Raw genomic sequence first — 27,201 nt, forward strand, 5'->3', positions numbered from 1 at the left:
GGATATTTAGCTCCCAGTCCTGATCCCCATGCAGCCATGTCTCCGCGATGCCCACCACATCTTACCTGCCAATTTCAATCTGCGCCACAAGCTCATTTACCTTATTTCGTATACTGCGTGCATTCAGATACAACACCTTCAGTCCTGTATTTCCCATCCCCTTTCTCATTGTCATCACTTTATTTGATGTGCTTGAAGTTAGATTCCTTGCCCTTTCCGAACACTCTGTCCTATTTTGTGTTCTGGAGACTTTAATAGCCTCTCCTGGGCTCTCCTTTCTTTTCAGTTTTTTCATAATTTTCCATGAAGTTGAATCCATCGCCCACACGCTAACCTGCTGCTTTGTTTCGCATTAGTCATACTTCTTGGAGTTATACACTTCCCTCCCGCTGCACTTTCTAGTTTAAAGTCCTGTTGACCACCGTATTTACCCTTTTCGCTAGAACATTGGTCCCAGATCGGTTCAGGTGGAGACAATCCCAACGGTACAGATCCTGCCTGTTCCAATACTGATGCCAGTGCCCCGTGAAATGGAACCCCTCTTTCCTGCACCACTCCTTTAGCCACGTGTTTACTTCCCTTATTCTCACGTCCCTATGCCAGCCACCCTGCATGGCTAATGCCCCCACCCCGCCATCCCCCAACAATGCTGCTGGTACTCTACCCTTCATTGGCCACTTTAGGGCCTCAACTGACATCCAAGCATGAGGCTGACTTGACGTTCCCTGCCCGTGACTTATTCGGAGGGAGTTGAGTGTGCCGGTGCAAGACAGAATCCCACATTTATTCAGGATGCTTTTATTCCTTACTTTCCACAGCTACAACGGAGAAAAGTACCACAAAAGAGATTCAACAAGAGACTTCAGGTATGAAAACTCTCCCAATGAACCTCTCAAGCTCTGTCAGATTTAATAAGCATTAAATATATGATTTTACCTACCAAATCTTGTCTACAATCTCAGAACGATCTCTCTCCACACCCAACCTTACCTCAGTTCTGAATGACACTGACACTTGTAATATAAGGATCTGGCACAATTAGGGTTAATGTGGGACTGAGTACAATACCCCCCACACAGCGATGTGAAAGAGCACATGTCCAGCACCCAGGATCAGTCCAGTTTTGGACAGAGCTGTGTGTACCAGCAAGCATGGAGACAGCTCCTAATTTGTACCCTTTACTGTATGTTGAAATGCAGATGAAGGACAAAAAAGTAATGTTGGGTTATCTGAAAAGATGAGATTTCAAATCAGGTTTGCTTTTTCAGGTGGACTCAGCAGGTCAGAAGGTTTGTGGGAGAGAGAGAAGGTTTGCTATCCCTCACTGATTCTGCAGTTATGACACTTGCGGATTACCTGGAATCTTTTGGACCAATAGCAGTTGATTACTTAATAGCTTCCTCTTTGTTCCCCCGTGGCCAAGAAGCACAGAAAAGTGCCAGTTTGCCCACCAGAGGGCCAGCAGCTTTCCAATCCCATCCACACCATTGGGAGAAGAGGCCACTTTTGACAGTTTAACAGACCAGGATCAGCCATCAAGTGGGAGATCCAGGAATTAAGGCAAGATGCCCAATCCGGAGGTGCCCAGCTGATGATCTGGCTTTTAGACCATAAGACATAGGAGCAGAAATTAGGCCATTCGGCATATCGAGTCTGCTCCGCCATTCAATCATGGCTGATAAGTTTCTCAACCCCATTCTCCCGCCTTCTCCCAGTAACGTTTGATCCCCTTTCCAATCAAGAACCTATTTATCTCGGTCTTAAATACACTCAATGACCTGGCCTCCACAGCCTTCTGTGGCAATGAATTCCATAGATTCACCACTCTCTGGCTAAACAAGTTTCTCCTCATCTCTGTTCTAAAAGGTCTTCCCTTTACTGTGAGGCTGTGCCTTCGGGTCCTAGTCTCTCCTACTAATGGAAGCATCTTCCCCACGTCCACTCTATCCAGGCCTTTCAGTATTCTGTAAGTTTCAATCAGATCCCCCCTTATCGTTCTAAACTCCATTGAGTATAGACCCAGAGTCCTCAAACATTCCTCATATGTTAAGCCTTTCATTCCTGGGATCATTCTCATGAACCTCCTCTGGACCCTCTCCAGGGCCAGCACATCCTTCCTGAAATACGGGGCCCAAAATTGCTCACAATATTCTAAATGTGGTCTGACCAGAGCCTTATAAAGCCTCAGCAGCACATCCCTGCTTTTATATTCTAGTCCTCTCGAAATAAATGTCAACATTGCATTTGCCTTCCTAACAACCGACTCAACTTGCAAGTTAACCTTAAGAGAATCCTGGACTAGAACTCCCAAGTCCCTTAGCACTCCAGATTTCTGAATTCTCTCCCCATTTAGAAAATAGTCTATGCCTCTATTCTAACTACCAAAGTGCATGACCTCACACTTCCCCATGTTGTATTCCATCTGCCACTTCTTTGCCCATTCTCCTAACCTGTCCAAATCCTGCAGCCTCCCCGCTCCTCAATACCACCTGTCCCTCCACCTATCTTTGTATCATCTGCAAACTTAGCCAGGATGCCCTCAGTTCCTTCATCTAGGTCATTAATGTATAAAGTGAAAAGTTGTGGTCCCAACAATCTCCCCTGCAGAACTCCACTAGTCACTGGCCACCATCCTGAGAAGGACCCCCTTATCCCCACTCTCTGCCTCCTGCCAGACAGCCAATCTTCTATCCATGCTAGTACCTTGCCTCTAACACCATGGGCTCTTATCTTACTGAGCAGCCTCCTGTGCGGCACCTTGTCAAAGGCCTTCTGGAAGTCCAAGTAGATAACATCCATTGGCTCTCCTTTGTCTAACCTAATCGTTATCTCGTCAAAGAATTCTAACAGATTTGTCAGGCATGAGCTCCCCTTGATGAAACCATGCTGACTTTGCCCTATTTTACCATGCACTTCCAAGTATTCTGAAATCTCATCTTTAATAATGAACTCTAAAATCTTACCAACGACCGAGGTCAGGTTAATCAGCCTGTAATTTTCCGTCTTTTGCCTCACTCCCTTCTTAAACAGGGGGGTTACATTAGCGATTTTCCAATCCTCTGGGACCCTCCCTGACTCCAGTGATTCCTGAAAGATTGCCACTAATGCCTCCACTATCTCTTCAGCTATCTCCTTCAGAACTCTGGGGTGTAATCCATCTGGTCCAGGGGATTTATCCACCTTCAGACCTTTCAGTTTTCCTAGCACCTTCTCTTTGTTAATGGCCACCATACTCACCTCTGCCCCCCAACTCTCTTGAACTTTGGGGATGTCACCCGCGTGTTCCACTGTGAAGACTGACGCAAAGTACCTATTCAGTTCCTCTGCCATTTCTTAGTTCCCCACTACTACTTCTCCAGCGTCATTTTCCAGCGGCCCAATGTCCACTTTTGCCTCTCTCTTATCCTTTATATATCTAAAAAATCTCTTGCAATCTTCTTTTATATTACTGGCTAGTTTACCCTCATATTTAATCTTCTCCCTCCTTATTCTTTTTTAGTTATCCTCTGTTGGTCTTTGTAGGCTTCCCAATCCCCTGGTTTCCCACTGCTCTTCGCCGCATTGTATGCTTTCTCTTTAGCTTTTATGCTGTCCCTGACTTCCCTTGTCAGCCATGGTTGCCTCGTCCTCCCTTTAGTATGCTTCTTCTTCCTAGGGATGAATTTTAGCTGTGTCTCCCGAATTATTCCCAGAAACTCCTGCCATTGCTGTTCCACTGTCTTTCCTGCTAGGCTCATCTCCCAGTCAGTTCTGGCCAGCTCCTCCCTCATGCCTCTGTAGTTGCCTTTATTCAACTGTAATACCGTTACATCTGATTCCAGCTTTTTCCTCTCAAATTGCAGGGTAAATTCTATCATATTATGGTCACTTCCTCCTAAGGGTTCCTTCACCTTAAGCTCCCTTATCAAATCTGCCTCATTACACATCACTAAATCTAGAATTGCCTGTTCCCTAGTGGCTCCACCACAAGCTGCTCCAAAAAGCCATCTCGTAGACATTCCACAAATTCCTTTTCCTGGGATCCACTACCAACCTGATTTTCCCAGTCCACCTGCATATTGAAATCCCCCATGATCACTGTAACCTTGCCTTTCTTATACGCCTTTTCTATCTCCTGGTGTATCTTGTGCCCCACATCCTGTCTACTGTTTGGAGGCCTGTACATAACTCCCATTATGTTTTTTTTACCTTTGCGGTTCCTCAACTCTACCCACACAGATTCTATATCATCTGACCCTGCATCATTTCTTGCTATCGATTTAATTTCATTTCTTATTAACAAAGCAACCCCACCCCCTATGCCAACTTGCCTATCTTTTCGATAGGATGTATACCCTTGGATATTTAGCTCCCAGTCCTGATCCCCTTGCAGCCATGTCTCCGCGATGCCCACCACATCTTACCTGCCAATTTCAATCTGCGCCACAAGCTCATTTACCTTATTTCGTATTCTGCATGCATTCAGATACAACACCTTCAGTCCTGTATTTCCCGTCCCCTTTCTCATTATCGTCCCTTTATCTGATGTGCTTGAAGTTAGATTCCTTGCCCTTTCCAAACACTCTGTCCTATTTTGTGTTCTGGAGACTTTAATAGCCTCTCCTGGGCTCTCCTTTCTTTTCAGTTTTTTCATAATTTTCCATGAAGTTGAATCCACCCCCCCACACGCTAACCTGCTGCTTTGTTTCGCATTAGTCATACTTCTTGGAGTTTTACCCTCCCTTCCCCCCCACTTTCTAGTTTAAAGTCCTGTTGACCACCCTATTTACCCTTTTCGCTAGAACATTGGTCCCAGATCGGTTCAGGTGGAGACCATCCCAACAGTACAGATCACTCCTGTTCCAATACTGATGCCAGTGCCCCGTGAAATGGAACCCCTCTTTCCTGCACCACTCCTTTAGCCACGTGTTTACTTCCCTTATTCTCACGTCCCTATGCCAGCCACCCTGCATGGCTAATGCCCCCACCCCACCATCCCCCAACAATGCTGCTGGTACTCTACCCTTCATTGGCCACTTTAGGGCCTCAACTGACATCCAAGCATGAGGCCGATTTGATGTTCCCTGCCCGTGAATTAACCGGAGGGAGTTGAGTGTGCCGGCGCAAGACAGAATCCCACATTTATTCAGGATGCTTTTATTCCTTACTTTCCACAGCTACAACGGAGAAAAGTACCACAAAAGAGATTCAGCAAGAGACTTCAGGTATGAAAACTCTCCCAATGAACCTCTCAAGCTCTGTCAGATTTAATTAGCATTAAATATATGATTTTACCTACCAAATCTTGTCAGAACGATCTCTCTCCACACCCAACCTTACCTCAGTTCTGAATGACACTGACACTTGTAATATAAGGATCTGGCACATATAGGGTTAATGTGGGACTGAGTACAATACCCCCCACACAGCGATGTGAAAGAGCACATGTCCAGCACCCAGGATCAGTCCAGTTTTGGACAGAGCTGTTTGTACCAGCAAGCATGGAGACAGCTCCTAGTTTGTATCCTTTACTGTATGTTGAAATGCAGATGAAGGACAAAAAAGTAATGCTGGGTTATCTTAAGAGTTGAGATTTCAAATCAGGTTTGCCTGTTCAGGTGGACTCAGCAGGTCAGCAGGCTTTTGGGAGAGAGAGAAGTTTTGCTATCCCTCACTGATTCTGCAGTTATGACACTTGTGGATTACCTGGAATCTTTTGGACCAATATGGTCAGACCACATTTAGAATATTGTGAGCAATTTTGGGCCCCGTATCTCAGGAAGGATGTGCTGGCCCTGGAGAGGGTCCAGAGGAGGTTCACGAGAACGATCCCAGGAATAAAAGGCTTAACATATGAGGAACATTTGAGGACTCTGGGTCTATACTTGATGGAGTTTAGAAGGATGAGGGGGGATCTGATTGAAACTTACAGAATACTGAAAGGCCTGGATAGAGTGGACGCACTCCAGATTTCTGAATTCTCTCCCCATTTAGAAAATAGTCTATGCCTCTATTCTTCCTACCAAAGTGCATGATCTAACACTTCCCCACGTTGTATCCTACCTGCCACTACTTTTTCCCATTCTCGTAACCTGTCCAAATCCTTCTGCAGCCTCCCTGCCTCCTCAATACTACCTGTCCCTCCACCTATCTTTGTATCATCTGCAAACTTAGCCAGGATGCCCTCAGTTCCTTCATCTAGATCATTAACGTATAAAGTGAAAAGTTGATTACTTAATAGCTTCCTCTTTGTCCTCCCTTGGCCAAGAAGCACAGAAAGATGCCAGTTTGCCAACCAGAGGGCCAGTAAACTTTCCAATCCCAGCCACACCACTGGGAGAAGAGGCCACTTTTGACAGTTTAACAGACCAGGATCAGCCATCAAGTGGGAGACCCAGGAATTAAGGCAAGATGCCCAATCCGGAGGTCTCCAGCTGATGATCTGGCTTTTAGACCGTAAGACATAGGAGCAGAAATTAGGCTATTCAGCCCATCGATTCTGCTCCACCATTCAATCATGGCTGATAAGTTTCTCAACCCCATTCTCCCGCCTTATCCCCGTAACCTTTGATCCCCTTACCAATCAAGAACCTATCTATCTCGGTCTGAAATACACTCAATGACCTGGCCTCCACAGCCTTCTGTGGCAATGAATTCCATAGATTACCACTCTCTTGCTAAAGAAGTTTCTCCTCATCTCTGTTCTAAAAGGCCTTCTCTTTACTCTGAGGCTGTGCCCTTGGGTCCTAGTCTCTACTACTAATGGAAACATCTTCCCCACATCCACTCTATCCAGGCCTTTCAGTACTCTGTAAGTTTCAATCAGATCCCCCCTCATCCTTCTAAACTCCATCAAGTATAGACCCAGAGTCCTCAAACGTTCCTCATATGTTAAGCCTTTTATTCCTGGGATCGTTCTTGTGAACCTCCTCTGGACCCTCTCTAGGGCCAGCACATCCTTCCTGAGATACGGGGCCCAAAATTGCTCACAATATTCTAAATGTGGTCTGACCAGAGCCTTATAAAGCCTCAGCAGCACATCCCTGCTTTTATATTCCAGTCCTTTCGAAATAAATGCCAACATTGCATTTGCCTTCCTAACTACCAACTCAACCTTCAAGTTAACCTTAAGAGAATCCTGGACTAGGACTCCCAAGTCCCTTTGCACTCCAGATTTCTGAATTCTCCCCCCATTTAGAAAATAGTCTATGCCTCTATTCTTCCTACCAAAGTGCATGATCTCACACTTCCCCACGTTGTATTCCACCTGCCACTACTTTTTCCTATTCTCGTAACCTGTCCAAATCCTTCTGCAGCCTCCCTGCCTCCTCAATACTACCTTTCCTTCCACCTATCTTTGTATCATCTGCAAACTTAGCCAGGATGCCCTCAGTTCCTTCATCTAGATCATTAATGTATAAAGTGAAACGTTGTGGTCCCAACACTGACCCCTGCTGAACTTCACTAGTCACCTGAGAAGGACCCCCTTATCCCCACTCTCTGCCTCCTGCCAGACAGCCAATCTTCTATCCATGCTAGAACCTTGCCTCTAACATCATGGGCTCTTATCTTACTGAGCAGCCTCCTGTGCGGCACTTTGTCAAAGACCTTCTAGAAGTCCAAGTAGATAATATCCATTGGTGATGTAAGAGAGCGCATGACCCGCATCCAGGATCAGTCCAGTTTTGGACAGAGCTGTGTGTACCAGCAAGCATGGAGACAGCTCCTACTTGTACCCTTTACTGTATGTTTGTAAATAGCTCTAAGAGTTTAGAAAGACCTACAGTTAATGTATGTATGACTACGAAGACCTCTTCAGACCTACCGAGCTCTAACCAACACCCTACAACAACAGTGACATGGATAGACACTGTGATTGGCAGAAAACCAACGGTGAAACAAGAAAAAGCTTTTTTTAGACATTGGAAGGTTGAGACCTGCAATGCATTGCCTGAGAGTGTGGTGGAGGCAGATTCAATCTTGGTTTTCAAAAAGGAATTAGAAAAGCACCTGAAGAGAGACAATTAACAGGGAACGGACAGGGGAACTGGGACCAGCTAATTTACTTTCTTATGGATACAACAAATTGAATGGCCTCCCCCTGTGCTGTAACCATTAACTAATTCTATGATACACACACAGACACTGTAGAGGTAGGGCTTGAGGTAGTGATGGGAAAATATGTTGGAATGTCTCTCTGACTCATGATGGCTCTGGGTTACTTTTCTGGGGGGTGACTGGGATCTGGGCTGGCTACAAGTCCCACAGAGGGAAGGTGGCCAATTAGTACTGGTAAGGCCCCATTTAAGGGCCATTTTGTGAGGGCTTTGGGAATTTACAAAGGTTAATTCCACTGTCTACCACCACACCCCCCCCCACCCCACCTCCCATCCCCCACTCCGTCACTCGTCATGTGCCGAGTCTAGTAGTTCAATTGATGCAGCCTGCCAATGGCAGATTGTTTAGAGGCTCCGTGCCCTACTCAAGGTGCTGCAGGGATGAAAGTTCGCAGCTCAATCCATTAATAGCCCTGCGGAGAAGTTTTCCCATCAATCCTATATCCCCGTTGGCTGCAGGCCTCTCTATTTGCTGACTTCCATGCAGGCAATCCAGGGAATCTCCATGTTGAGGTGCCTGCCTACCTTTGTGAGGCCTACCTCTCCTGGTGGAGCTGCTGTCCTGACATCGCTCTGGCCCTCTGGTTGCATCTGTAACATCAGGAGCATTGCCCATCATCTTAATGCGATGACAAGCACCTTGGCCAAAGGAGGAGGTGATAGCATCGTGGTAATATCACTGGACTAGTTAATCCAGAGGCCTAAGCTCTGGTGACATGGGTTCAAGACCCACCCGTGACAGCTAATGGAATTTAAGTTCAATTTATAAAAATCTGGGATTAAAAACTAGTTTTGGCAATTACGACCAAATGAGACCATTGTCAATGATCACAAAGCCTGGTTCACTAATGCCCTTTAGGGAAGGAAATCTGTTGGTCTGGCCTACATTCCACTCCAGACTCACAGCAATGGGTCTTAACTGCCCTCGGAAATAGCTGAGCAAGCCGCTCAGTTATATAAAGCCACTATAAAGCCTAAAAGGAATGAACTCCCTCCTTAACAACACTATGGGTGTGGATGTACCCACACCACATGGACAATGGCCAGTCCAGAGCGATATCCACACTGAGGGCTGAATTTAAAAGCTGCAGCAGTCATTCCATCCACCAGCCAGAAAGTGGGCGATGCCGCCGCTGTGGTTATTTTCAGAAGGTCCAGTGTGATTGGACGGCCACTTTAATGCCATGGGTCCTGCCTCCAAGAGCTGCTGGCCAACCGGAGGGTCAGTAGCTTTCCAGTTCCAGCTGTGTCGCTGGGAGCAACGGCCATTGCTGAGAGGTCGGCAGACCAAGACCAGCCACACAGAGGAGAGCCAGGAATTCAACCAAGGCGCCCACTCTGGAACGCTTCCATCCCCTGAGCTGACTTTTATAGTTGGCCTCCCCACATGGCATACTGCAACACGCCCATCCCCCTCCCTGAACCCCCGACAACACCACCGGCTGCAATGCACAGCATCGCCTAGCCCACTTTCAGGTGGTAGAATTAAATCTGGCCCTGTGTGCCTGTCACACTCACACTGACAGACTCTGACAACACCAACTGTTACTGACAGACATCGTTACTATCATGCTCATTTCAGCCTGACCCACTTGCCAGTGCAAGGGCAGAATCCCGACTTATTGAGGATGTTTTTCTTCTTTACTTTCCACACCTGAAATAGACTAAAATGTCACAATAGGAGATTCAGCAAAAATCTAAGGAGGCTCCAGGTAAGAAAACTGTACCAACAAAACTCAATTTTAATAAGCATTAAACATATGATACTATCTACCAAACCTTGTCCACAATCCCAAAACAATCACCCAACATTACCTCACTTCTCACTGACACTGACATGGTGATTGACAGAAAAACCACCATTGATACACAGAAAAGCACTTTTACACAGTGAATGGTGCGGATCTGCAATGCACTGCCTGAGAGTGTGGTGGAAGCAGATTTAATATGGCTTTCAAAAGTAAATTAGATTATCCTGAAGAGAGAAAATTGTAAGGTTGTGGGGAAAGGACGGGGGGAGTGGGACTAGCTGAGTTCCTCCATCAGAGAGCCTGAATGGACACTATGGGCCGAATGGCATCCTTCTGTGCAGTAATTATTTTATATTCACGGGATGTGAGCTTTGCTGGCTGGGCCAGCAGTTATTGCCCATCCCTACTTGCCCTTGAGTGAGCTGCCTTCTTGAACCGCTGCAGTCCATGTGGTGTAGGTACACCCACAGTGCTGTTAGGGAGGGAGTTCCAGGATTTTGAGCCAGCGACAGTGAAGGAATGACGATATATTTCCAAGTCAGGATGGTGAGTGACTTGGAGGTGAACTTCCAGGTGGTGGCGTTCCCATCTATCTGCTGTCCTTGTCCTTCCAAATTGTAAAAGCAAAATACTGTGGATGCTGGAAATCTAGAACAAAAACAAAAACAAAAATACCTGGAAAAACTTAGCAGGTCTGACAGCGTCTGCGGAGAGGGATACGGTTAACGTTTCGAGTCCGTATGACCCTTCATCAGATGAAGAGTCAAATGGACTCGAAATGTCAAGTGTATCCCTCTCCGCAGATGCTGTCAGACCTTCCAGATGGTGGTTGTCCTGGGTTTGGTAAGTGCTGACTAAGGAGTCTTGGTGAATTCCTGCAGTGCATCTCCGAAGACTGAGCAACCATGAGGCGCTGTGGACCATCAGCAGCAGCAGAATTGTACTCAACCACAATCCGTAACCTGATAGCCTGGCATATCCCCCACTCTACCATTATCATCAGGGGATCAACCCTGGTTCAATGAAGAGTGCAGGAGGGCATGCCAGGAGCAGCACCAGGCATACCTAAAAATGAGGTGTCAACCTGGTGAAGCTATAACACAGGACTACTTGTGTGCCAAACAGCATAAGCAGCAAGTGATAGACAGATATGTGCGATCCCACAACCAACAGATCAGATCTAACCTTCTGTAGTCCTGCCACACCTAGTCGTGAATGGTGGTGGATAATTAAACAACTCACTGGAGGAGGAGGCGCTACAAAAATCCCCATCCTCAATGATGGAGGAGCCCAACACATCAGTGCAAAAGATAAAGCTGAAGCATTTGCAACTTCAGCCAGGAGTGCCAAGTGTATGATCCATCTCGGCCTCCTACAGAGGTCCCCAGCATCACAGATGCTAATCTTCAGCCAACTTGGTTCACTCCATGTGATACCAAGAAACAGCTGAAGGCACTGGACACGGCAAAGGCTATGGGACCTGACAATATTCCGGCAATAGTACTTGTGCTCCAGAACTTGCTGCGCCCCTAGCCAAGCTGCTCAAGTGCAGCTACAACACTGGTTCCTACCCTGCTATGTGAAAAATTGCCAAGGTATGTCCTGTACACAAAAAGCAGGAAGAATCAAACCCAGTCAATTACCGCCCCATCGGTCTACTCTCCATCATCACCAAAATAATGGAAGCGGTCGGCAACAGTGTTATCAAGCGACACTTGCTTTAGCAATAACCTGCTCACTGATGCCCAGTTTGGGTTCCGCCAGGGCCACTCAGCTCCTGACCTCATTACAGCCTTGGTTCAAACATGGACAAAAGAGCTGAACTCCTGAGGTGAGCTGAGAGTTACTGCCCTTGACATCAAGGCAGCATTTGACCGAGTGTGGCATCAAGGAGCCCTAGCAAAACTGGCAAAAAAACGCAAGAGTGAGGAAAGATATTAGCTCCGACGATGTGGAATCTGTATGGGTAGAACTGAGAAACATTAAGGGACAAAAAACGTTAGTGGGGGTTGTACATAGACCCCCCAAACTGTAGTGGTGATGTTGGGAATGGAATTAAACAGGAAGTTAGAGTCGCATGCAATAAAGGAACATCTGTAACTATGGGTGGCTTTAATATGCATATAGATTGGGAAAATCAAATTAGTAACAATATCATAGAGGAGGAATTCCTGGAGTGTTACGGGATGGTTTGCTGGTCCAATACATTGAGGAACCAATGAGAGAACAGGCCATCCTAGACTGGGTATTGTGTAATGAGAAAGGAATAATTGGCAATCTAGTTGTGCGAGGCCCCTTGGGGATGAGTGACCATAATATGATAGAATTCTTCATCAAGATGGAGAGTGACATAGTTGATTCTGAGACTGGGGTCCTGAATCTTAATAAAGGAAACTACGGTGGTATGAGGCACGAGTTGGCTATGATGGATTGGGAAACGTTACTTAAAGGGATGACGGTGGATGGGCAATGGGAAATGTTCAAAGAGCGCATGGGTGAACTGCAACAATTGTTTATTCCTGTCTGGCGCAAAAGTAAAACAGGAAAGGTGGCCAAACCATGGCTTACAAGGGAAATTAGAGATAGTATTAGATCCAAGGAAGAGGCATACAAATTGGCCAGAAAAAAACAACAGACCTGAGGATTGGGAGCAGTTTAGAATTCAGCAAAGGAGGACCAAGGGATTGAGAAGGGGAAAATAGAATATGAGAGTAAGCTTGTGAGGAACATAAAAACCGACTGTTAAAATAGGTATGTGAAGAGAAAAAGATTGGTGAAGACAAATGTAGGTCCCTTACAGATAGAAACAGGGGAATTTATAACGGGGAACAAAGAAATGGCTGACCAACTACATACATGCTTTGGTTCTGTTTTCATAAATAACATCCCAGAAATGTTGGGGAATGCAGGGTTCAGTGAGAGGGAGGAGCTGAAAGAAATCAGTATTAGTAGGGAAATGGTGCTAGAGAAATTGATGGGATTGAAGGCTGATAAATCCCCAGGGCCTGATAATCTACATCCCAGAGTACTTAAGGAAGTGGCCGTAGAAATAGTGGATGTATTGGTGGTCATCTTCCGAGATTCTGTAGACTCTGGAACAGTTCCTACAGATTGGAGGGTAGCTGATGTAACCCCACTATTTAAAAAGGGAGGTAGAGAGAAAACAGGGAATTATAGACCAGTCAGCCTAACATCGGTAGTGGGGAAATTTCTAGAGTCCGTTATAAAAGATTTAATAGCTGAGTGCTTGGAAAACAGTGGCAGAATTGGACAGAGTCAGCATAGATTTATGAAAGGGAAATCATGCTTGACAAATCTACTGGAATTTTTCAAGAATGTAACTAGTAGAGTTGATGAGGGGGAGCCAGTGGATGTGGTTTATTTGGACTTTCAGAAGGCTTTCGACAAAGTCCCACATAAGAGATTAGTGTGTAAAATTAAAGCGCGTGGGATAGGGAGTAGTGTATTGAGATGGATAGAAAACTGGTTGGCAGACAGGAAGCAAAGAGTAGGTATAAACGGGTATCTTTCCGAATGGTAGGCAGTTACTAGTGGGGTACTTCAGGGATCGGTGCTGGGACCCCAGTTATTCACAATATATATTAATGATTTAGATGAGGGAATTAAATGTAATATCTCCAAATTTGCAGATGACACAAAGCTGGGTGGGAGGGTGAGCTGTGAGGAGGATGCAGAGATGCTTCAGTGTGATTTGGACAAGCTGAGTGCGTGGGCAAATGCATGGCAGATGCAGTATAATGTGGATAAATGTGAGGTTATCCATTTTGGTAGCAAAAACAAGAAGGCAGATTATTATCTGAATGGCTATAAATTGAGAGAGGGGAATGTGCAACGAGACCTGGGTGTCCTTGTACACCAGTCGCTGATGGTAAGCATGTAGGTGCAGCAGGCGGTAAAGAAGGCAAATGGTTTGTTGGCCTTCGTAGCCAGAGGATTCGAGTACAAGAACAGGAATATCTTGCTGCAATTATACAGGGCCTTGGTGAGACCACACCTGGAATATTGTGTGCAGTTTTGGTTTCCTTATCTGAGGAAGGATGTTCTTGCTATAGAGGGAATGCAGCAAAGGTTTACCCATTATAAATTTGCCTGTTTCTGACTGTAAGGGACCTACATTTGTCTTCACCAATCTTTTTCTCTTCACATACCTATAGAATTTTTAACAGTCAGTTTTTATGTTCCTGACATATGAGGTGAGATTGAGTTGATTAGGATTATATTCGCTGGAGTTCAGAAGAATGAGGGGTATCTCATAGAAACCTATAAAATTCTAACAGGACTGGACAGGGTAGATGCAGGAAGGATGTTCCCGGTGGTGGGGGAGTCCAGAACCAAGGGTCACAGTCTGAGGATATGGGGTAGACCATTTAGGACTGAGAAGAGGAGAAATTTCTTCACCCAGAGAGTGGTGAGCCTGTGGAGTTCGTTACCACAGAAAGTAGTTGAGACCAAAACATTGTATGTTTTCAAAAGGAGTTAGATATAGCTCTTGGGGCGAAAGGGATGAATGGATATGGGGAGAAAGCAGGAGCAGGCTATTGAGTTGGATGATCAGCCATGATCATAATGAATGATGGAGCAGCATCGAAGGGCTGAATGGTCTACTCCTGCTCCTAGTTTCTTTGTTTCTATGGAGTCAATAGGAATCGGGGATAAGCTCCCCACTAGTTGGAGTCAAACCTAGCACAAAGGAAGATGGTTGTAGTTGTTGGAGGTCAACATCACGGTTCCAAGACAACACTGCAGGAGTTCCTCAGGGTAGTGTCCTCAGCCCAACCATCTTCAGCTGCTTCATCAATGATCAATGATCTTCCTTCCATCATAAGGTAGAGGTAGGGATGTTGGCTGATGATTGAAACATAAAAACATAGAAACTCGGAGCAGGAGTAGGTCATTTGACCCTTGGATCCTACTCCGTCATTCAATAGGATCATTGATGATCCTTTATCTGAACACTGTCCACCTACACTCTCCCCATCGCCCTTGATGCCATAAGAGTCCAGGATCTATCTATTTCCTTCTTTAGTATATTCAGTGACTTGGCTTCCACAGGCCTTTTTGATAGAGAATTCCATCGGTTTGCCACCCTCTGAGTGAAGAAGTGTTTGTGAATTCATTCACGGGATGTGGGCTTTGCTGGCCGGGCTGGCATTTATTGCCCATCCCTATTGCCATCTCCTCATCTCAGTCCTCAATGGTCTACTCCGCATACTGAGACTGTGACCCTCTGTTCTAGATACGCCAGCCAGAGGAAAATCACCTCTACATCCAGTCTGTCCAGCCCTGTCAGAATTTTATATGTTTCAATGAGATCCCCCCCACCTCATTCTTCTGAACTCCGGTGAATACAGTCCTAGTCAGCCCAATCTCCCCTTACACGACAATCCTGTCATCGCAGGTGTCAGACTGTGAACCTTCACTGCACTCCCTCCATGGTAAGTATATCCTTTCTTAGGTAAGGAGACTAAAACTGCACACAATATTTCAGGCGTGGTCTCACCAAGACCCTGTACAGCTGCAGTAAGACATCCTTGCTCCTGTACTCAAGTCCTCGCACAATGAAGTCCAACATACATTTGCCTTCTTAACTGTTTGCAGCACCTACATGCTTGCTTTCATTGATTGGTATACAAGGTCCCTTTGTACATCAACATTTCCCAATCAATCACCATTTAAGTAATGCTTTGCCATTCTGTTTTTCCTATAAAATTGGATAACTTCACACTTATCCACATTATACTGACTCTGCCAGGTACTTGCCCACTCACTCAAACTTCTGAATCACCTTGAAGCCTCTTAACACCTTCCACATCGCTCACACTTCCACCAAGATTTATGTCATCAGCACCATTCACGACTCCTCAGATACTGAAGCAGTCCATGTCCAAATGCAGCAAGACCTGGACAATATCCAGGCTTGGGCTGACAAGTGGCAAATAACATTCACACCACACAAGTGCCAGGCATTGACCATCTCCAACAAGAGAGAACTTAACCATCACCCCTTGATATTCGATGGCATTCCCATGGCTGAATCTTCCACTATTAACATCTTTGGGGTTACCATTGACCAGAAACTGAACTGGAGTAGCCATAAGTACTGTGGCTACAAAAGCAGGTCAGAGGCTAGGAATCCTCCTGCAAGTAACTCACCCCCTGACTCCCAATACCTTGTCCACCATCTACAAGGCACAAGTGAGAAGTGTGATGGAATACTCCCCACTTGCCTGGGTGAGTGCAGCTCCAACAGCGCTTAAGAACCTTGACACCATTCAGGACAAAGCAGCCCACTTGATTGGCACCACATCCACAAACATTCACTTCCTCCACCACCAATGCACAGTAACAGCAGTGTGTGTACCATCCACAAGATGCACAGCAGGAATTCACCAAGGCTCCTTAGACAGTACCTTACAAACCCACGACCACTACCATCTAGAAGGACAAGGCAGCAGATAGATGGGAACACCACCACCTGGAAGTTCCCCTCCAAGTCACTCACTGTCCTGACTTGGAAATATATTGCCGTTCCTTCACTGTCGCTGGGTCAAAATCCTGGAATTCCCTTCCTAACAGCACAATGGGTGTACCTAAACCAAATGGACTGCAGCAATTCAAGAAGGCAGCTCACCAACACCTTCTCAAGGGCAACTAAGGATGGGCAATAAATACTGGCCCAGCCAGCGAAGCCCATATCCCACAAATAAATAAAAAAATGTAGTAGAATAGTTAGGTAATGGGTTAAAAAGGCATAGGTTATGAGCAGAGAGGTTATGTTGGACCATAAAAACACTAACTAGGCCACACCTGGAGTAATGTGTGCAATTCTGGTCACTGTACTATGGATATAGAAAAGATGTGATTGCACTAGAGAGAGCACAGAGGAGATTTCTGAGAACGTTGTTTAGAGTGGAGAATTTAGTTATAAGGAATCAATGGATAGTCTAGGGTTGATGTCCTGGAACAGTCTGAGGGGAGACCTAACTGAAGTACATAATGTTATGAGGAGTCTGGATAAAGTTGATAGGGCAGTCCTACTTCCCTTGTTTGAGGGATCCATAAGCAGAGGCATAGATTTAGAGTGAGAAGCCTGATATTCAGAGTAAATTTGAGGGGATCTGGAATTCTCTGTCTGAGAAAGTGGTTGCAGATAAACCTTCATTGCCATTAAACACTGTAACTTAACAAGGCCACGGACCAAGAGCTGGAAAATGGGATTAGGTTGGATGCCAGTTTGTCGGCTGGTGCTGATACAATGGGCTGAAAGGCCTCCCTCTGATTCCATGATTCAGGCTGAGGCTTCCTGAGACACTGCCTGTGGATGCTCTGAGGGAAGTGTCAGCACTGGGATAGGCAGTACCATGGAGCTGGCTAGCTCAGTTGGCTAGGTGGCAGTGTACCTTTCAGAATGATGAGGCAGAGCGCAGCCAGAGAAGGAAAGAGAAAGATGCAAATCCTGTACTCCCCGAACCCTCATGGGATGTTCTGCCCCCAGAGACCTGCAGGTCGAGAATCAGCATGTTTAATCACATGAAGACCCGAGGCAGAAACTTGCTACCCTGAGGCGATGTCACCTTCAGATGAGGCACAGCTGACTGTTCAGAATAAAGCCCACCAGCATGGTTTTGATTCCAGTTCCAGCTGAGGTAGACTTGAAACCTACGTCCTCGCCCTGTCCCTGGGAACGGAAGCCAAAGGCAATCCACCACTGACAAAACTGCTAAGAAAATGGCTCAGGATGAAGCATCAGTAGACAATGAGCCAAGGAGCAGGCTTTGGGCAGAGCACATGTGATGATGAGGTACTATCGTGCAATCTCAAATTCTGAGTGGGCCATATGAACAGATTCCCTCAATAAATGTGCATGCTTCCTTTCTTTACTTCAGGTTCAACTGCATCACCTGAGGAAACCCTAACTGATACAAGTATCACAACAGAGCAAAGTACTGGAGAGACTCCAGGTGAGAAATCATCCACTAAACATCTCACATTTAATCATCTTTAAATAAATTAAGGAGTTTTCACTGTCGTACAACAACGTTCGGTTTTGCTCTTTTCAATTTTTATAAACAACCTAGACTTGGGTGAGGGAGAAGCATTATAAACATTTGCAGCTGATACAAAACTTGCCAAAGTAATAGATAATGACCAGGCTGGTTATACGCTCCAGGATGAATGTCAGGATAGGGAAATAGGCAGTGGCATGGTAGATTGAATTCACTTTGTGAGGCATAAGGAAAGATAGTGCATTATAAATGGATTGATTTTTGAAAATACACAAATTCTTAAAGGTGATAAAGCAAGCTGGCAAGATTGTTTGGCCCACTTATACAGAAATATAGTTGAAAGGTAACTAAGGCTAGGACCTGAATATTAAAGGATTTTGACATATCGCAATGACAGAAAGCTTGGAGAAGGTGGTGGGGTAGCTCTGTTAATTCACAATGGCATTAGTTCAGTACTGAAAGAAGACCTTAGCTTGAAAGAGCAAGATGTAGAATTAATATAGGTAGAGATAAGTAATAGTAAAGGTAAAATATCACTTGTGGGTGTATTAAGACAGAAAATTCTGGAAAAACTCTGTGATCTGGCAGCATCTTCGGAGAGAGAGACAGTTAATATTTTGAGTCTGTATGACTCTTTTTCAGAGTTTCTCTTTAGCTCTCAAGAAGAGTCATATGGACTCAAAATGCTAACTTTGTTTCTCTCTCCACAGATGCTGCCAGGCCTGCTTAGTTTTTCCAGCATTTTCTGTTTTAATTTCAGATTTCCAGCATCCTCAGAGTTTTGTTTTATCACTTGTGGGAGTAGTTTACAGGGCTCCTAACAGTAGTTATTACACTGTAGAGCAGGGCACACAGGAAGAAATAAATGGCGTGTATAGGAAAGGTACCACAATGATCATGGGCGACTTTAATCTACATGTAGATTGGAAAAATCAGAGTGGAAAAGGCAGCCTGGAAAATAAGTTCATAGAGTGTTTTTGGGACAATTTCTTAGTGCAGTACATTCTAGAGCCAACCAGAGAGCAGGCTATCCTAGACCTGGTAATGTACAATGAGACAGAATCAATCAATAACCTCATGGTAAAGGAGCCTCTAAGTAATAGTGATCACAACAAGATAGAATTTCATGTTCACTTTGAAATGGAAAAGTGTGGGTCCATGACTAGCGTTTTAAACTCAATGAGAGTATGAAGGCAGAAGTGAACAGGGAAACTGGGTTAAAAGGTAGGGAAGTAGGATTGCCATGGCGGACTTTTAAGGAGATATTTAATAACGCTCAGAAAAGATCTATCTCAGTGAGAAAGGCTCTTTGAGAAGGATGCATCATCCATGGCTAAATAAGGAAATTAAGGAGAGTATGAAATTAAAAGAAACATGGTACAAATTGGCAAAGATTAGTGGTGTGTCAGAGGATTGAACAGATTTTAAAAACCCTGCAAAGAATGATGAAAAAGATATTAAAGAAGCAGAAAGCAGAATATTTGAGAAAGCTAGTAACATAAAAATAGATAGTAAAATTCTTGACAAGTATCTGAATAGGAAGAGTAACTAAAGCTGTTGTTGGTCCTCTAGAGTGAGTCAGGAGAATTGATAACGGAAAACAAACAAATGGTAGAGGTGTTGAACAGGTATTTTGTGTCTGCCTTCACGGTAAAGAACTTAGAAAACTTCCAAAAGATTCTTGAAAATCAAGGGATGATGAGGAGGGATGAACTTAATACAATCATCATCACCAGGTAAAGGGTGCCAGGAAAACTATTAGACCTAAAGGCTGACCAGTCCCCAGGACCAGATGGCCTGCATACTAGTGTCTCCAAAGAGGTGGCAGCACAGATAGCAGATGTATTGGTTATAATCTTCCAAATTTCCTTAGCTTCTGGATAAGTTCCAGCCTTTTGGAAAATAGCTCATGTAACACCTTTATTAAAGAAAGGAGAGAGGCAGAAAACAGGAAACCATAGGCCGGTTAGCCTAACATCTGTCATAGGGTAAGTGTTAGAATCCATTATTAGGGAGGTTCTAGCAGGACACTTAGAAAAACATGATTTGAACATGCAGGGCCAACATGGTTTTGTGAAAGCCATAGATCTCTGAAGGCAGAGGGGCATGTTAGTGGGGTGGTGAAAAAGGCATAAGGGGCACTTGCCTTTATCAATCGAGGCATAGATTACAAAAGTAGGGAGGTCATGTTGGAGTTGTATAGAACCTTGGTGAGGCCACAGCTGGAGTACTGTGTGCAGTTCTGGTCGCCACATTATAGGAAGGATGTGATTGCACTGGAGGGGGTGCAGAGGAGATTCACCAGAACGTTGCCTGGGATGAAACATTTAAATTATGAAGAGAGATTGGATAGACTTGGGTTGTTTTCATTGGAGCAGAGAAGACTGAGGGGTGTCCTGATCGAGGTGCACAAGATTATGAGGGGCTTGGACAGGGTGGATAGGGAGCAGCTGTTCTCCTTAGTTGAAGGGTCAGTCACGAGGGGACATAAATTCAAGGTGAGGGGCAGGAGGTTTAGGGGGGATGTGAGGAAAAACCTTTTTACCCAGAGGGTGGTGAGGGTCTGGAATGCACTGCCTGGGAGGGTGGTGGAGGCGGGTTGCCTCACATCCTTTAAAAAGTACCTGCATGAGCACTTGACACATCATAACATTCAAGGCTATGGGCCAAGTGCTGGTAAATGGGATTAGGTAGGTAGGTCAGGTGTTTCTCATGTGTCGGTGCAGACTTGATGGGCCGAAGGGCCTCTTCTGCACTGTGATTCTGTGATTCTAGTTGCACAGCCTGGGCACGGGTGTTAATCACTTTTACATACTGCTCACTATTGTCAATAAACACCCAAGAATGTCTCCTCCCTACCTATGTCTGCTTATTCTGATGAGCAGTGTTGTGTCACTCAGATGTAAAACCTCTCTGCACAAGGTGAAGGCAGGTGTCTCAGTCCAGGGCTGCTTCTCTGTGCTTCAGACCCAAAGTGATGGTCTGTCATTTACTCTGTGTCCCCTCAGCACTTTTAAGGTGGGGCTGGCCCCCATCTCTTCAGCATCTGTGACCAGTGACACTGTGCTCCTGAAGGGGTCAGGTGCTGAAGACAGATAAAGGATCAGGTGCTTCTAAAGTTTCATGGCTGCATCTTTATGGTATGACCCTGATCACTGATCGCAAGTGAGCTGCCCTCAATCAGACAGGAGTCAGACATTCCCAGAGGCTGTGTGAAGATCTATGCAGTGTCCTCACTGCATGTCATCATCCTCCTGCGATCGAGCAACTATTAGGGCCTTCACTGCGTCTCCACGACAGGAGCATTCTCACAGAGGGTATGTGCGCTGCCATAAGCCAGACTGGAGTCAAACCTTCATAGATACAATGTGAGGATCTATGGTGCCTCCTCACTGTATGTCGTCATCATCCTCCACAAATCTAGCAGCTATGAGGGCCTCATTGTCACCTTCGAGGACATCCTCACCCTCATCACCCTCGACATCCTCCTTATCGGAGGAGACCTCCAGCTCCAGCATCTCCTCCTCAGCCAGATCTTCCCCCTGTTGCAGTGCCAGGTTATAAAGGGTGCAGCAGGCAATGATGATGTGTGACACCCTCTGCGGACTGTATTGCAGGGTCCACCAGACCGGTCCAGGCACCGGAACCTCATTTTCAGCGTCCCGATGGTCTGCTCCACCAAGTTGCGAGTTGCAGCATGAGCCTCATTATACCGTCGCTCTGCTGCAGTCTGAGGCTGCTGCATGGGTGTGGGTGTCATCAGCCACGTCCCCTTGTCCCCGAGGAGCCATCCCTGCAGCCTTTGTGGACCCTGGAAGACTTCAGAGATCTGTGACTGACTGAGAATGTAAGAGCTGTGCACACCCCTGGAAACCATGTGCAGAGCTGCACAATGTATTTGTGGTGGTCTCACATTAGTTACATGTTCAGCAAATGGAACGCCTTGCAGTTGACATGGTTGACCATCGTTGCGATGGAGACCTGAGCACCACATGAGTGCAGTCAATGGTACCCTGCACCTGTGGGAAACCTGAGACCTGGGCAAATCCAATCGCTTTTGCATGAAAGAGCCTGGGTTAGCATGGGTGTACTGAGAACCTCTCTTGGTTCAGTCTGAAGGCCCCTTAACACGTCCTGGAGAGTGTTGGCCAGCACTTGGATGGCCAGAGATGGCTGCCTGATACTCCACCTTCCTCTGCCCCACTCCACCTGACCGATTGGCAGCAGCTTTCCCCACTGGACTGCATGCTGTGCCCTCAGCTCAGGCACAGGCGTTCTCCTAACCCACACTGCAAGGCTGCACTGTTAGCTTGAAGCATTGGGGAGACGGGTCCAAACTGGGATGATGATGTTGTAAGGGGCTGTGAGCTCCTTTACCAGTGACTGCTCCATGGCCAGCGTTAACAAGGAGATTGTACAACATGCCCTGTCATCCAACTGCTCTATAATCGACTAAAACGCTCATTAATTTGCAGTCTGTACCCGAGGTGAAAAGCCTTGGAGTACTTGTGGCATTTTGATGCCTCTGTGTTGCTTGAGTGGGCAGTTAAGCTAGGGGCCCGACCGCAATCACATCAAGGTGGGCTGCATCTGAACTGTCTCTGCTGCAGAGGAATATTTATACAAGGCGTCCCTAACGCATGGTCGCTTCCCTCACCCACTCCACCCACGCCCCCCCCCCCACCCCACATCTGCTTCTGTGCTACCTTCAACCGCAGGGTAGCCTTTGTGCCAGTCCAAAGCCCCCTTAACCGCAGGGCAGCCTTTTGCCCCCCCAGGATACGCTCACACCATCGAACACACCAAACACAGGGGGCATGGATGATTCTGCCCCGTTTTTAACTAATTTGTTAGAGTTTTCTGATGAAGTAACATTGAAGGTGGGTAAAGGGGAATCGGTAGTTGTGGGTGTATTTGAGTTTCCAAAAGGCATTTGTTAAGGTGCCACATTAAATGTTACTTCACAAGATAAGAGCACAAGGTCCCGGGGGTAACATATGAGCACAGATAAAGGATTGGTCAGTGAATAGGAAGCAGAGAGTAGGGATAAATGGATCTCCTTTGCATTGGCAAGCTGTAACTAATGATGTTACACAGGGATCAGTGCTGGGTCCCCAACTATTTCCAATCTATATCAATGACTTGGATGAAGGGACCAAATGTACGGTAGCTAAATTTGCTGATAACACCAAGATAGACAGGAAAGTAAATTGTCAAGAGGCTATAGAGAGTCTGCAAAGGGATATAGACAGATTTAAGTGAGTGGGCAAAAATTTAGCAGATGGAGTATAATGTGGATAAATGTGAATGTGTTCACTTTGGCAGGAAGAATAGAAAAGCAGTATACTATTTAAATAGAGAGAGGTTGCAGAACTCTGTGGTACAGAGGGATCTAGGTGTCCTGGTACATGAATCACATACATTTAGCATTGTTGTAAAAAGACTAAATCACTCAAATCTGTGAGTTTCCAGTAAGCAAATGTTTTATTCAACCAGGAGAGATCATCCTGGCTGCTTTCCCAAGGATCTCTCCCTGATACAAATCCTGTGACACAATTTTATACTCCTTGGTTTCCACATAGCAAAACACTGTTTGTTACAACCCCCATCACCAGCATTGCCTTAACACATACATCACCTAATCAAGAGTGGGGAATACTTTGTTTTGCAGATGTTCACTGTTATCTCAACAGTTTCAGCATTTGGCCTCAGCAGGAGTTTGTTCGTGTCTGGGCTTAATGCCTCTCTGTCTGTTTCCTATCTCCTTATCACCATGTTTACCCAAGCTGTGAAGGTCACTAGATTCACAGCTTGTGATTCTTAGCAGTTTCCCACAGTACTGGCTATATTTCCCATCATGCCTGGAAAGAGCTCTCATATCTACACTTGTCTACTTTTAAAGCTGTTAATGCTTGTCTTAATATCAAATTCTTTCAATTACCCCAAATCAGTATGAAGGTACAGCAAGTAATTAGGGAGGCAAATTGAATGTGTTTATTGCAAGGGGAATGGAATATAAAAGTAGAGAAGTTTTATTGCAGCTGTACAGGGTCTTGGTAAGACCACACCTGGAGTACTCTGTACAGTCTTGGTCTCCTTATTGTTATGATCCCCAGCTTAGGTTACCACTGGACAACCCTAATCCCAGAGTGGAACCAAGCTTGATAGATCCTAACTTTTACTTGTTTGTTTAGAAATGTGGAGAGGGGCTACTGAACAGTCACTGGAGTCAGCTAATGAACGTTAAACAAAAGCATAAAACATTTATTAAACAAGAGAAAATGAATCATATTATAATACTCCTTCACACACAACTATACCTTTACAGATATATACAGATTTGTAAGGATAACACAAGCTATCTTATATACTCGTGTTCACAGTAAGTGCAGTCCCTATGAGCCAATGGGTGACCTGTGGTCAGATGTACCACACTCTGAAACCAAGTGACAGATGCTACCTTGACCAGATGCTATGGATCTCTTCTCAGCTTCCCCCAGACACTTGTCACACCATGGGCCAACCGGTCTCAATGAACTCCATCTTTCACATGAGGGTTTCCAATCTCCACTCTCCAAGAACTCGCTTTGGAATCTTCTCCCAAACCAATGCTTTCTCTCTGACGCCTTCTGCAAGGGTTCACCTGCAGGGTTTCGAACTCTCCTTCTGATGTTCCTCTCCCCTGGGTCACAACATGCATTCAAGCTTTCCTCTGTCACTGACTGAGCTGTCAACAGTCCACCACTGCTTCACATGTCCATGGCAAAAGGGACAGACCTTCAGTTATCTCTTTGGACCTTCTGGCCTTTCACTTTAAATCTGCTTCCTTTAAGTTTGAAGTTTGGAGCCTTTCTCTGCCCCTCAATCTTAACTTCACTTAACAGAACCTTCCCCAGTCCTTCTTTTGACTAGAAGATCTGCTTGGAACCTTTTCCTGTTACATTCCCCAGGATTCTTGGGAACTTTTCCTTTAGCTGGGGACTTGCTAGTTGTCCCCTTTTCTAGTCTCTCCCTTCAACCAACTTTAGCTTGGGACTGGCTGAGCTTCCTAGGCTGCTTCTGCTTGGTAGCTGTCTTCAAAACCAACTGAACTCAAACAGTTTCCAAATCAAACTGCTGTTTCTAGTTTCCTCTGTGCGTGTGTGTCTGTGGGAAGGACCTGCCTCTCTGGATCCTTGTTGCGAGGCAACAGCCCAGTTTTTCTACTCTTGCTTGTTTAACTTAGCTTCAACAGTCGTAAACTCTCATTGGAAATGCAGACACTTTAAAGTAAAACTAAAACTGAACTTGACTGTTTCTTAATGTACAGATACAGAAATACAAATCTAACTTAAACGTTAAAGCTGAAACTCATTCCTAACACCCACAAATACAAACATAACTTATTAAAACTATCTCTATTTCCTAACATCATTTAAAAAATGATATAACAGCTTTAGAAGCAGTTCAGAGAAGGTTCACTGGACTCATTCCTGGGACGAAGTGGTTGTCTTATGAAGAAAGGTTGAACAGGTTAGGCCAATCCCCATTGGTGTTAAGAAAACTGAGAGGTGATCTTATTTCATAGGATCACAGAGTCACAGTGCAGAAGAGGCCCTTCGGCCCATCGAGTCTGCACCAACATGTGAGAAACACCTGACCTACATACCTAATCCCATTTACCAGCACTTGGCCCATAGCCTTGAATGTTATGATGTGCCAAGTGCTCATCCAGGTACTTTTTAAAGGATGTGAGGTAACCCACCTCCACCACCCTCCCAGGCAGCACATTCCAGACCCTCACCACCCTCTGGGTAAAAAAGTTTTTCCTCACATTCCCCCTAAACCTCCTGCCCCTCACCTTGAACTTATGCCCCCTTGTGACTGACCCTTCAACTAAGGGGAACAGCTGCTCCCTATCCACCCTGTCCATGCCCCTCATAATCTTGTACACCTAACATATAAGATCCTGAGGGGATTTGATAGGGTGGGTACCCGGAGGATGCTTCCTCTCTTGGGGGAAACTAAACCTAAAGGACATAGAAACACAGAAAATAGGAGCAGGAATAGGTCATTTGTCTCTTCGAGCCTGCTCCGCCATTCAATATGATCATGGCTGATCCTCTATCTCAATGTCATACTCCTTCTCTCTCCCCACAACCCTTACGAACATAGTGTAAAAATAAGAGGCGTCCCTTTTATGACAGAGATGAGGAGAAACTTTTTTCTCTGAGAGGTTCATTGTCGTGTGGAATTCCCTGCCCCGGAAAGTACTGCAAGCTGGGTCTTTGAGTTCATTCAAATCAGAGTTGGACAGATTTTTGTTAGGCAAGGGGGCCAAGAGTTATGGGGGCAGACAGGGACTTGGAGCTGAGGCCACAACCATATCAGCCATGATAGGCTCAAAGGGATAAATGACCTACTCCTGCTCCTGTGATTGAATCTGCCTCCACCACACTCTGTTAATTCACTGGATATCTTTCTGGCAAAGGAGGAAGCTGGAGCCAGTCTGTCTTCAACATAGATTTATTCACAAAACCCTGTATAATGGAAGTGCAGACTGCTTTTCCCTTCCACATAGCCCCCTCCACTACAGCTGGAAACTGATTATTATATATGTGCCCTAACTGTTCCCCAGTTAGTATCTGCTGGTCTTAATCACAACTAGAACATACACTCAACTGGCACAGCGTTTGCAACGTTAATACTCTCAGGTGGTTCCTTATGTCTGTTTTTTTTGCCATTCACTTTAAATTTGTGTCTTCTCGTTCTTGACTTTTCTGTGGAACAATTCCTCTCTATCTGTTTTTGAAGGGGGTGCGGGGGCAGAAAGACCTGGGTGTCTATATAGATCATTGAAGGTGGCAGGACAGGCGGAGAGAGCAGTTAATAAAGCATATAGTATCCTGGCCTTTATTAATAGGGGCATTGAGTCCAAGAGCAGGGAGGTTATGCTGAATTTATATAAGACACTCGTTCGACCTCAGCTGGAGTATTGTGTACAGCTCTGGGCGCCACATTCTTGGAAGATGTGAATACATTGGAGAAAGTGCAGAAGAGGTTTACAGGAATGGTTCCAGGGATGAGAAACTTCAGCTATGAGGGTAGATTGGAAAGGTTGGGACTATTCTCCTTGGAGAGAAGAAGGCCAAGAGGAGATTTTATAGAGATGTTCAAAATCATGACTGGACTGGACAGAGCAGATATGGTGAGGCTTTTTTAAAATTCATTCACAAGAAATGAGCTTCACTGGCTGGGCCAGCAGTTATTGCCCTTCCCTAATTGCCCTTGAGAAGGTGGTGGTGAGCTCCCTTCTTGAACCGCTGCAGTCCATGTGGTGTAGGTACA

The 27,201-nt window shown here is 45.5% G+C and overlaps 1 protein-coding gene across 3 annotated transcripts in view; it reads left to right on the plus strand.

Moving 5' to 3' along the window:
• Positions 1–27,201, plus strand: part of LOC121279949 (disintegrin and metalloproteinase domain-containing protein 12-like) — a 375,022-nt gene that overhangs the window by 313,622 nt on the left and 34,199 nt on the right. For all 3 annotated transcript variants that reach the window (XM_041191570.1, XM_041191551.1, XM_041191560.1), the window contains 3 exons: positions 819–866; positions 5,157–5,204; positions 17,755–17,829. In XM_041191570.1, the coding sequence (XP_041047504.1) occupies positions 819–866; positions 5,157–5,204; positions 17,755–17,829 (171 nt within the window). The remainder of the gene's footprint in view (positions 1–818; positions 867–5,156; positions 5,205–17,754; positions 17,830–27,201) is intronic.

The sequence above is a fragment of the Carcharodon carcharias genome, chromosome 1, assembly GCF_017639515.1.
Source record: "Carcharodon carcharias isolate sCarCar2 chromosome 1, sCarCar2.pri, whole genome shotgun sequence".
NCBI classification, from domain to species: domain Eukaryota; kingdom Metazoa; phylum Chordata; class Chondrichthyes; order Lamniformes; family Lamnidae; genus Carcharodon; species Carcharodon carcharias.